Here is a 12552-nt window from a genome sequence, read left to right as displayed (position 1 = left end):
TAAGTTCAGCAATAAAAATCCTCTTCCCATGTTTCTTCCTTCTTTCTTCAGTGACATATTATGTATAAAAGAATGTAAATTACCAAAGTCAGCTACTTTCACCTGTAAGAAAAATGCTAACTGCAAGGAAAAATGAAACTTCCACCACTGACCACAAATTCAGTTCCTATTCTATCAAAAATAAAAATCACTTCATTTTGGATCCTAACAAAAGAGATTTAAACAACCCTCTTTTTAAAAACAAATTTTTGTGCAGAAGAGAATTAAAGAACCTTGTATGACAATGATATGAACATTGCTGTCTATGAAGCCAAAAAGGAAAAATGTAGACGTTTACTCATGAATTTTGTCTTTACCCTATGCTATTAATATAATGCCATGTACCAAAATGCAACCTCAAAATCTTAAATAGCAGTCTAATGACACTTTCTGAGCTATGAAACTGAACTTGGAACAGATGCCATGTTTAGTCTAATCTCTTACTCGGTATATTCTCAAGATATAAAGGTAAGGATTCAAGAACTGGCACTGGCTGTATGCACCTGTCCACACCACCCTCAATTAACTCTTAACTTTTGGAAGCAAGGTTATCCACATACATTTTGAAAGCTTTTCAATCATCTAAATACAAGTACACAATTGAGGTTTTGATACCCACTCATGTCTAAACCATAATTATTCAGTGACAACTGGATGCCAATCAAGTATCCTAGTTACAGGTCAGGCGTGGGAATGGCAAGGACTGCCCCTTAATGCTAAAAGGCAAGAAATCTCATTCAGAGCTGGACCTCTGACGGTTCATTGAATTGAAGCAAAGACTTGTATATAACACTTAAAAATTATGTTTAACATCTTTCATTTTCATTAACAAATAAAAACATTACAAATGGTTGTACATGTGATACCAAACATTAAACTAACAGCTAATTTGAAGACAGAAAATGCACCCGGGCAAGTGTGTACTCTTTTCCAGCTATCCAAACGCCTGTTTGTGACCACTGCACATCTTCCCAGTCAATGTTCTCCTCCAATACCTGTTTTGTTGAAACAAGGTCCTGATAAGGATTGGTCGAAAGAAAAGATAAAAACAACGCCACTAAATTTTTGTGCCACTACTTTGTTGGAAGGATCAAATTGGCAGGTTGGAAAGGAGAATAACAGATATTTTATGCCTCATACAGCATTTGTGCAGGAGAAAACAAGATGTGATCCAGGAGTTGCCTAGGTTTTGACTTGGGCTTTATAACTCCATCTTTGAAGGTTTTGGATATTCATCATCTAATAGGTACTAATGTTCCTTAAGATTATTCTATAATATAGGCTTCTCCTATGAATTAGGGCATTTTATTCCTATTGGCTTTATAGTGATCATCTCAAACAGTGATTCACAAGGCAGATGCTACAATAAGCAAAGACTAATGCATCTTCAAGAAAGTAAATTCTGAATAAAAGTACCTCTACATGCTCCAGTGGCAAAGGAATTCCAATTGAACGCATGATTTTCTGGGGAAGGGGCTTCTTACAGCGAGACCATCTGAACACGTCTATCATAATGTTATCAGAGTCATTCTTTTCACCATTTGAGGAATGTGAGTGGTGATTTTGAGACTTCTCCGTATCTGTTTCATGCGCTTGAGACGCTGGTGTAGCTTTTACCATTTTCTCTCCAGTAAAACATAGCTCATACCTTCAGATAGTAATTTAAAATATTAAAAACAAAAGCATTACCAATAAGTTGTCACATATGAGGAGTGTGCGAATGTTCAGCTCTTTTAAATTGGTTAGAAAATTCTTAAATCCGAATCTGTTAAAGTAATTGACTAAAATGATCGAATCGCTTAAAAAAAGCAATCAATAGAATAACCGAATAGTTCATTTGATAATCAGCTTACCAAAATAAAAGTTAGTTAAGTATTTTAAAACTTTGACCCCCAGTTTTTATATTTTATATTTCACTTTTAAAAATTAAAAAATATATTGTAGTTAAGTACATTCACTCGGTTTGGCTAGAGATTCCATAAACCATAAGTGAAACCAATTTCAGAAATAACCAAATACTTTTATGAATAAACCAAATGACCAAATTAATTAATCATTCAAATTAAATTTTGGTTAAAACTTCTATAGACCATACTGGTTTCAGCAACACAAGACTTCCAGAGATGTTTTCCATAAATGTACTGCATATATTTTAAACTTAAATATTGCAAACAATCCAAGCAATTGAAGTGCAAATGTCAGATACCAGGCAGATATAAAACATAAAAAATGTTCTGGTGAATAACAGAAACACAGAAATTTAATGCAGAACTTCAGGCACCAACTTCAAATAAGTCAAGTTGTGAATCCATTAGCTAGCCTCTTCATCATTTATCACTTGGCTGGATGTCTTGATACTAATATTGCATTAATTGCTTATATTAATAGGAGAATCCATTTATAGGCATGTCTATGCCATGCCTACCAAAGACAAAGACAGGACTAACAGAAAAGAGGACAGGAAGCAGAGAATAAGTGGGGGAAGATCTTGCTTTCGACTATGTTATTCTGCTATCCAACAGTCACTCATCTGATATTTCTAGGGCCAGTTTTAATTATTCTTAATTGGAATGTTTTTGGGTAATATTCAATTATATTTGTATTTTAGAACTAGATTGAAATCATGATTAAGATTTAAAATTTTAAATAAGTTTGAGTAAATAAACATCTCAAATAAAATATTCACAAGCTAAATCGAGGTTTCCTCACGACCAGCTCAGTGAGCATGGTTCATGAACATATATAAGCCAAGCACCCATGGGCTCAAGCTCAACTAGTTCATCAAACTGAAATCAAGCAGAGTCCCAAGCATAGTTATCAGAACCAGATAAGTCCACCAGTCAGACGGGCTGACCTGGTGACCAGAGACCATCCAGTTCAGTTCTTTTATTAGATCATTCATGTTGAAGACACACTAAAAACCAGATTGACCTGCTAAGTGTCGACTAAAACCGGTGAACAAGATGTTTATTGACCCAAATAGGTTTGTTAAGTCTAATACAATGGCATTTAAAGCCTTATCAGTGTTGACTTTCACTATTTGTAATTTCCTAAGCAACACTATTGATTACTTTGTCATTTCCTAAAATAGCCAAATGGTTAAAACTATTAATTACTCCATAAAAAAAAGGAGAAAATAAAAGTTGTTAAACAAGATAAAGGATAATCGTGTGTTGAACTATCTACAATCTTCTTGTTTTTAGGTCGAAATATTACCTCTTTTCTTTATTTACTTTTCTCACTTTTGGCTGGTTTTTAATTGTTCATCATGAAATTTTTATGTTTTTTTCTCTCTACATTCAACTAATTTAAATACGTTGTAAATAATGTAATCTCTTATTTTAAAACTTTTTAATAATTTCCTTCCATAACATTTGTTTATCAAATTATCCAAAATATTTTGTTACTTTTTACATCATTTGCAAGTTTTGCAATATATTTATAAAATTTAAAATAATGTTGTTGACCCGGAGTTTGACTCAAATGACCTGACGTTTGAAAATTGACCCGATAAGTCCAGTTCTGATAACTATGGTCCCAAGTGGCTCATGAAAGGCTCACTAGCAGCTCTATTAACTTTCATCCCTTTCATCCCCAGCCACAAATAGGTAGTCAACACGATATTAGGTTCCTTTCATGCTTCTTTATCTGTTTTCGTACTAGTGAATAGCCAACAGCAATGAGAAAACGTAAATTACACAAAAAAAAAAAAAAGAAATGCTAAAATAACTAACGCAACCATCAATCAAGTTGCATAAGCAATTAATACAATATTTAACAATACCTGCACGAATGTGTCTCTAAGTACAGAACTTCACCCTTCTTCAAACGAGCAGATGTATAAAGGGGCTTCTTAAGACCCTTGTCAGCAACTATACTGATACTATACTTAATCCTGTGGAACAATGACCAGATAAATACTTGATCGTGAAAAAACCGAAAGATACAAGAACTAAAACAATATCGACAACAAAATGAAAGTGTAACCAGCTGCAGCATAATAAACAATTAACAAAAGACATAATGACAACTTCATACTCAATAAAAATTCGGGTGCTTAACAGATTCAGATACTAAACATGAACCGTTCAAAAATTAGACAGTTGTAAGTACACCAACACATCCGAGTGGATACTATTCTTTTCCACCACTAGGATTTCATTTATGATTGCTATTATTTACGGACTCCCTTATTTTATTTGTTTAGCACTATGGCAGGGGCACCCTAGCCAAAACAAGGGTAGAATTGAAACTATCTTTCTGCTCTTCTGGCAAAAAAACAAAAAAAAAAAAACAGACCATCTTTCTGCTCTCCCAAATGGCTCCATTTCTTTCTTTAATTCTCACTTTACTCCTGTCTTCCTCTATTTCTCCCCTTTCTATCTCTATCCCTTTCATTGTAACTTCACTTTCTATTTTCAATCTTTCCTCCTTGTGTTGCATCATATGATCTTAAAATGATCACATGGTACCAACATGACAAGAATTTTTCCTTATTTTGGCCCCACTTCTAGAGCAGACTTCAAAAAGCTCAAGCAATACAAAACAAGGGTTCTGAAGGAGGGGAAAAAAAAAGAATCTAAACTTGAGCTTGTGATAGCTAAAATCAGCTTCTTGAGTCTAAAAGCTGAACCACGAAATTAAAACTTCTGAAAAGAGCTCTAATAAAAAGTTGACACACATTAATAACATTTCAAATAGAAAACAAAATTTTAGTTATTAAAATAATTTCAATATGACAAAACTTTTCGAAAACCCCACTTCAACATACTGTAGTTCCATCCATGTCAAATAGTCTTTAAATCAAACAAAATTAAAGCTAGGTGTAGATTTCAACCTAGCTAACCTAATTCATACCTAGAAAGGCAACTTACACTAAAATCAGAGACTTAACAGATCACAAACAGAACCTGCAGTCTATCTTACAATTATTAGTTAATTCATTACAGAATGACATATTAAGAGATACATGTTCCGATTCTCTCTAAGGATTCAGGAAGGATCAGTCACTTAGACTACAACTCTAGAAAAATGAAGAATTTAAATTTGAATCTTCAATTGTAAAATATCAAGGAATTTGTGTATTAAACATGTCCAAATATGTATAAGCATCATAAAAATCTCAAAAATCAAGGCAAAATATCAAAAATAAGTCTTGAAGGTACCAAGGCTCATTGCATAGATTGTATTGTATTGTAACTTCTCGTACAAATCTTTGCTGTCGTAAGGCATTCTGAGAATTTAAAAGCATCAAGTAAGCTTATTTGTATTTGATAAATGAAAATACAACACATGAGATAATTACATCAACAATAAAAAGTAAGATTCCAACAACATGAAGTACAAAAACTCTACATTCCTCAACCATTATCTAAATCCTTAACCCTCTTAATGAACTGCTGCCAGACAATCTATGCAGATACCATAAAATTGATACCACAAACTTAAGAAGGCAACATATCCAACTTATGCCGCAATTTTTTCTACAATTTAATTATTATTACCATACAGGTGCATGCATTCCTGCACAACAATTTATTACTGCCTAGAAAAAGTATACACACACATATGGAGATGCATATAGTTCAAATTCTGTGATACTCAAAATAATTATTTTTCTAAGAGCTGTAAACTTATTTCCCAATTGCGACCATGGATTGCTAGCTCTGGAGTGCCAAATAATGTGAGATACCATAAAAGTTTTGGTAAGGCAAGAGCATTGACATGCTACACAGAGTAATTAAAACTACAATTTATAACAATAGATCCATTTTAATAAATGAAAAAAATTAAAAATTAAAAAGAAAAAAAAACCATAGAACTACAATTCTAACTTCATGAAATTAGATGAAAAAAGAAGGCGGGAAATACTGAAGCTGCAGCCCTAGTAGTCATCGTCCTTTCTACAGCTACTGGAGCAAGGGTAGGCTCCACAGTTGATGAATGTGTAAGGCATGGCTCCAAATCAATGGTTCCACCTCCTTTCTGAATTATAATATAGTAAGCAACACAATAAGTAAGAAGCAAAAAACATTATAGTCATTTATTGAATTTCAAATCAAGACAAAGCAAAATCAAAAAACATTAAGGGAATTTCACGCACTTACGAAAACTAATTTGATAAAAAGAAAAAGATCAGAAACTTGTAACCTTAACAATGCAGCACCGTTCAACACGATAACTACAACCGATTCCAGCCCCCCAGGCACGGGAACGAACATTGTTCCTAAGTTTAGATGTGTAGCCTAACAATAACATTGGTGTTATAATGTCAGAATGATGCATAAAAACAGTTTTCCAATAGGAAATAGCATAAATAGAGTAGCAGAGAATAAAGAATATCACAAAAATATGAAGAAACCAAAAAACCAAATCAAACCATGAAATTTGGTTTGGCTCAGGCAAACTTTGGTCCATCTGATGGTCAAACCATTCAGTGCAGTTCAAATCTGGGTTGTGATTCTAGAAAACCCAAATAGTCGGAATTAAACTTTATTAAATTTCTAATCAATTTAAATGCTTATTGGTCGGTAAAAGTAGTTACTTTGTTTTAAATCCAAACAGGTCAATGCACCAAGCAGTGCTCTGATACTGCTTTATTTTACTCATGCAGTGACTGAGTTTATTGTTTATGTAGCTCAGCTGCTGAGGCATATGTTTTCCAGTAACTGGAATGGTAGAAAAGTAAGATACAGCTGAATTTGGACTTACAATCTTGTGGAGGCAGCACACGGATGGTAGCACGCAACTCTTGGATAGCAGGTGGAGGTGGTGAAGCAGTAGGGCGGCAGTAACCAGTATGCATAAGAACTAGAAAGCAAGATCCCAATATCAATACAAAAAATTTGTAAATCACTAATATGATTTACATGGCCAAAAAAGGCTAAACCCTACAGACTTCATATTTCCAACCACACATACCAGCAACAAGATCAGAGTCATCTGTGTAAATATCAGTCCCCCATAGCTGGCCACCTCTAACCTGCACATAATGCACTTATGTAACTTCAAAAGAATTATAAAACAGCTAGTAGGTCCATAAAATCTTCATCCAATTTTGATATATAAAACAATCAAAATCTCCTCATGATAAAGACCTCAAAAAGGAAAAGAAGAGTGAAGTTAAAAGAAAGAATGCAATCAAAAGAATGAAAACAAATCGTAATTACAAAAGCCTTCAGCATTAGCAAGAAAATTGCACAAACAAAAGAATAAAAGCTTCAAAAAAGAGATAAAAAGAAAAAACATCTCTTGGGTCTTACCTGGCGATTCGTAGCAGTAACATGCTCAGCGGGTATTCGAATTTCAAGAGTAGGGCCATTTTGAGAGCTTTCACCATTTTTATCAGCTTGAGAGGCTTCAAATTCTTTCCATAACTTAATTAGCTCTTGCATACATTCACCAACTTTATAAACAACACAAGACACTTCAGGTTTACCTGAATCACAAAAACATTAAATTATGATGAAAAGATAAAATATAACCCCTGTGAAAGGTCTAAAACCTTTCCTTTCCATCAATGACCACAAACAATCCACTTCAGATTTGTGCTGAACAAGTCACATAAAATAGGTGTGAAACAGTAGAAACAGCAATCAACTGAAACTATTCATCATTGACTAGAGAAATTTCTTCAAAGTTTGAAATAATAAGCTCGGGGGGAAACACCATCTTCAACTTTCACTTCTTAAAATGATGTGATTAATATGATTAATTCTCTCATCTGACCCCACTAATTGGTCGAAATGGCAAGTAAAACATACAACCACCTACTCAATAGTGGCAAGGGAAAAGCAAAAATTAAAGAGTTGCTACAAATCAGTTAGTCTCTCACATTCACAGATTCCTTTCCTTTTGTGACTTTGCCCAGCTATATCATGGCAACCCCATTAATTTTCCCAGTTTGCAAAAGAACATTTCAACAAGGAGATTGAAGATTATCCCTCATTTAAAAAAGAAAAAAAAAATTAACAAAATAATCAACTCAAGTTCAAACAAAAAGATCATTGGCAGGCAATCACCTTCCATTTTTCACAATAAAAATGGTTAATAAAAACCTTCTAGTAACTGTTTAATTCACCACTGTAAACAACAGGTGTCAATAAACATCTAATCAAACAATCCTGATCAGCTGGTAAAATCTCTAAAAGCCTCTCTGGCCATTTAGGACCTGCCCTGGTCTGAGCCAAAAAAAAAATAAAAAATAAAAAAAAACCTTCAAAGCCTCTCTATATCAGAGTCTAAGGGCTTCAAACCCAACATGCTTCCCAACAAGATAATAGGTCATTTGTTATAGGCAAGACCACACTTAGATTAAAATGTTATAAACAAGACAAAACTTAGATAACTATTGCAAAACTGTTTCCTATTCTCATGAGGCTCAAATACTTTTGAGTTTCTATCATCTTCAAGTCATCATGGTTCCTTCTAAGCATTCATGAAATCCTAAATATATTATAAACTTTACTTAGAAATTTCAGATAAGGCACTTGCCATATTGCAATAATCATATATATTGATGCTGCCCGTTTAATTATCCCTTAGCCTTGTCCCTTGTAAATTAAAGCTTGCAGTAATTAATGCAGGAAGGCAGAAAGGCCTCTACACATCCTACCGCAGCCTCCCAATCACATACAAAGAAACTTTGTCAGAAGACACAAGTCCAGTTTTCATCTACCAAATCAAATGTAAGTCAGTGCACAATATTAAACCTAAACCACCACTATAGACAAACATACAAAATAAATCTCCATATTTTAAGCACAGGCCAAGAGAAGCTTCACAACAAACAATTCCTTTCAGATCAGTCTTACTTCACCAGATCATAATGTTCCCTTCGATAGAACATGCAAACAAAATTCCAGCTAAAAGATTTTAAATCCAGAATGTATTAATCCACATCTTACCCTGAGATCTGCAAGGTAAAAAAAACCAAAACCAAGGTTAGGAAGCAAAAATAACATGAGCAAAATACCAGAGCAAAACTTCATGAAAAAGAATCAAACAGATGTCAACAGAATTTTCAGTATATCAGAATTTTGTTTCACTTAAAAATAAAGTTGTATAATAGTTAATTTATATGAATTTCATTTTTCATAAAAGAAATCTTGTTTAATGACTGAGGTTGGAAATGCCATCAGAACACGCATATCCCTATAACCATTTACTATCAACTCTAATGATACAAACTGAGCAAAAAGATGCTGCAGAATTAATATCAGTAGCATCAGTTTTTCAAGTAAGATCAATAATAGCACAAATACTTTGTAAAACACGTCCAAAAAAAATGAAAATAGCAAATACAGATAGACAACTCAATCAATTTGCAAGAATGTTAAAATCAATGTCTAATTAGAAGGCTGGGAAAAGGAATACATAGAAAGTAGAATATAGAGAAAGTGGAGAACATTTAAGGTGGTGGAGGCAAAAGGAAAGTGCTAGAAAGGGGGAATGCATATGACAAGCACACACACGCGCGCAAGAGAGAGAGAGATTTCCTTCATAGAGAAAATTTCTAAGGCTTCAAAGGGTGTTATATTTTTGCTTCCCACCCCACACCAAAACTTTCCATTCATTTTTGATAGATTCCTACCATCTTCTCCAATTATTCAGTTAATTCTTACCATATTAATCTTTGGATTCACATAAACCTTCAGACAACCAACGTTAGCTTCTCTCCATGTAACTTCACAACTTCCCTTCTCAAATTTATTAAGTTAATCTTTTCCATTCTCAATGAGAAATGAAGTTATTCAAAGAATTCAATGACCTCAAAAACAACTAAATAAGAGCAAGGATTATCTAAATAGCACTGTATCATAATGTTACAAAGTTAATTAGAGGATTTCAATATCTGAAAAACTGTACTAGTGACATTTTTGAACCATATTGCTCACAGTAAGGTGTGTTTTTTTTTTTCACATTTAATTTCATTGCATCAATGTCTGTTACCAAATAGCTAAGAATCCTCCACATTTATAGTCTTCCATTACAGTTTGTGCATGAAAGTTACATCACAAATACCAACCAACATCAAAAATTAAAAACAATGCAAATTCTCCTGAACTGCAAGGCCATTGTCCCTCAAATCAATTGAGAATTTTCTTAAACATATTAATGAATATATGCTGACAACAAAAAATTTCATAACCCTGAATTGCCACTGTGAGATTGAGAAAAACGCATCTTTTTGCAATATTTTTTTCTAAAGCTAAGGTTTTTCCTATTTACTTCACTTTAATTATAATTGAAAAGCCACTGGATCTAAATAACAAGTAACAACAAACAATCAAGGAACCTGATTAGAAACGTACATGTTACGTCGAGACTTAAAACCAAAGGGTACATATGAAATGTAAAGTAATGCCATTTTAAGGTAAACATGCTTGCAACTAAAACATATGAAGAATAGGAAGACATACCCTTCATTGTCCTGACCTCGGGGCCTAAAACGAGCATCGCGGTTTACCAATTGGGGGCTGCCTCTTGGCCGAAGCATCCTTTTACGCTGCTGGACTCCATAATTAAAAACTTCCCTTTCCCTTTCTGTAGCCCCTTCACCATCTGCACATCCATCATCAGATTCTTTGTCATAGCACCTGCTGCGCTTTTCAGGTCTGTCTCCTTCTGTGTCACCATCTCTTTCTCTTCTCCTATCTCTAGCTTCTCTATCAACATTTTTCCAACTATCCATCTCTTTTTGCTTTTTCTGCTCAGATGCCTGATTTTCCTGCTCTTGTATTCTAACAGACCCATCTCCCAATTCTTTCTCATTGTTCGATCCTTCTTTCTCCGCTCCATTCAATGATTCTCTCTTGATATGATCTTTTTCCCTCTCTTTTGGCCTTTCTTTTTCCTTCAAATCCTTCCTTTCTCTCTCCCATCTCTCTGATTCTCTCTCCTCTCTTGCAGATTCTTTGACTTCACCGCTGCTATTACCTACTTGTATGCTGCTCCTACGATCACTTCTTTCCTTATCTCTATCTCCCCAATCTCGGTGTTTCCCATCTTTTCTTTTTCGATCCTTGTCTTTAAACCTATCCTCACCTTTTGAATCAAACTTGTTCTCACCGACAGCCTCATGAGCTTCTGCATAATCTCTTTCTTCAGTAGCAGAGCCTTCCTTTCCAACTTCAACTGGTCCTTGTGAATTACCACGTTGGATATGCCATGGATCTATGTTTCCACCTGGGGGTTCTGAATATCTTTTTCCTCTATGGTAATCCCTTGAATCCTTCCAACTTGAGTGACTACTTGCCCCACCATAAACATCCTTTTCCACCTTCACATCACCCTTCGGATCACTATGAATCTCCCTATCACATTTCAATTCTTTACTCTCATCCCCTCTATTTTCAAACCTACCATCCTTTTCACCTTTCCCACTTTGATACTCCCTCTTCACAGCCTCACCGTAAAACTCCCTCGCTTCCACCCTTGGCTCCCGACTCTCAACCCTGGCCTCCCGATTTTCCTTGGAATCCCGCAACTCCATCCTACTCTCAGAACCACCCTGATGAGAGTCCAAATGCGAATCATTCGAAACAGTAGACGAAGGCATTCTATACATAGAATGCTGCAAAGGTGACCTTCTATCAGAATCACGAGGCTCCGCTCTCGGAATTCTAGCCATTCTAGCATCCTGACCCATTTCATAAGGGACAGGATGATGGTACTCAGTCGAAATCAAAGACGAAGGTATCTTAGGGTAAGTACCAGGATCCTCGTGTGGGTATTTAGAAGCAGAAGAAGAATGCCCACCACCAACTTCTTCATGAGATCTCTTTGGAGCACCACTCATCTTCTCAAATTCACTAATAAGTTTTTAACTTAAGAAACTAAATACCCAGATGAAATTAAGCAAAGACTTTTCCCTTATCCTGCAAAAAAAGAAAAGGAAAAAAACCCAAAACTCTTTTCAAATAAAACAACCCAAATGTAAACAAAATCAAAGAACAATCTTCTTAAGAGAACAAAACAAGAACATAACATGGAAAACCCAGTAACACGTTTCAGTAACAGAAGAAAGCTGCAACAGGAAGAAAAAAACATGAAGGAAATGCAAATTAAGACAAAGGAAAGAGAGAAAATGTGAGGGGGAAAAAGCTAACCTGGATTTCTGTGAAGTAAATTGAAGGGTTAATTGTTGGAAAGAAGCTGGAGATCGAAGATATATCCTTTTCTGTTCCTTTGGGCGGTCATCGTTTTTTGCGAATTGAAAGCAAAATTTATCAACTTTTGCTGCAAGTTTGAAAGCTTACCCTTAAAAATCGATGTCACGATTGGTAAAAGCGAAGCGGGTTTTTCTACTGTTAAGCTCAATGGAGTCCAAAGGGGGTGAAAGCCCATTAGGGAAAACAGCAGCCCTTCTACCCCATTTTAAACTTGACGTTACTCTATTCTTTTTTTTTTTTTATAATACCTAAAAGGTTGTTTAATTATTCATAAAAATTTAAATAAATTTTTATATTTTTATTACATTTAATTAAGTTTTTATATTTTTATTTTGAGTTA

The 12552-nt window shown here is 34.6% G+C and overlaps 1 protein-coding gene across 1 annotated transcript; it reads right to left on the bottom strand.

Annotated features, from left to right (window-relative positions):
• Positions 1 to 839: 839 nt before the first annotated feature.
• LOC18594784 (zinc finger CCCH domain protein) lies at positions 840 to 12295 on the bottom strand. Its single transcript, XM_018125073.2, has 12 exons — positions 12150 to 12295; positions 10461 to 11918; positions 8946 to 8953; positions 7302 to 7477; positions 6961 to 7021; positions 6751 to 6849; positions 6190 to 6284; positions 5911 to 6024; positions 5205 to 5272; positions 3824 to 3934; positions 1456 to 1687; positions 840 to 1034 (listed from the first exon to the last, which is right to left on the bottom strand). Exons 2-12 carry the CDS (start codon positions 11837 to 11839, stop codon positions 924 to 926), a joined length of 2454 nt encoding a protein of 817 aa, XP_017980562.2. The 5' UTR covers positions 11840 to 11918; positions 12150 to 12295; the 3' UTR covers positions 840 to 923.
• Between the last annotated feature and the right edge of the window lie 257 nt (positions 12296 to 12552).

This window comes from Theobroma cacao, chromosome 7, assembly GCF_053813885.1.
Source record: "Theobroma cacao isolate CCN51 chromosome 7, ASM5381388v1, whole genome shotgun sequence".
NCBI lineage: Eukaryota > Viridiplantae > Streptophyta > Magnoliopsida > Malvales > Malvaceae > Theobroma > Theobroma cacao.
The sequence above is the reverse complement of the archived record's forward strand: the minus strand, read 5'-3'. Positions and strand labels throughout refer to the sequence as shown.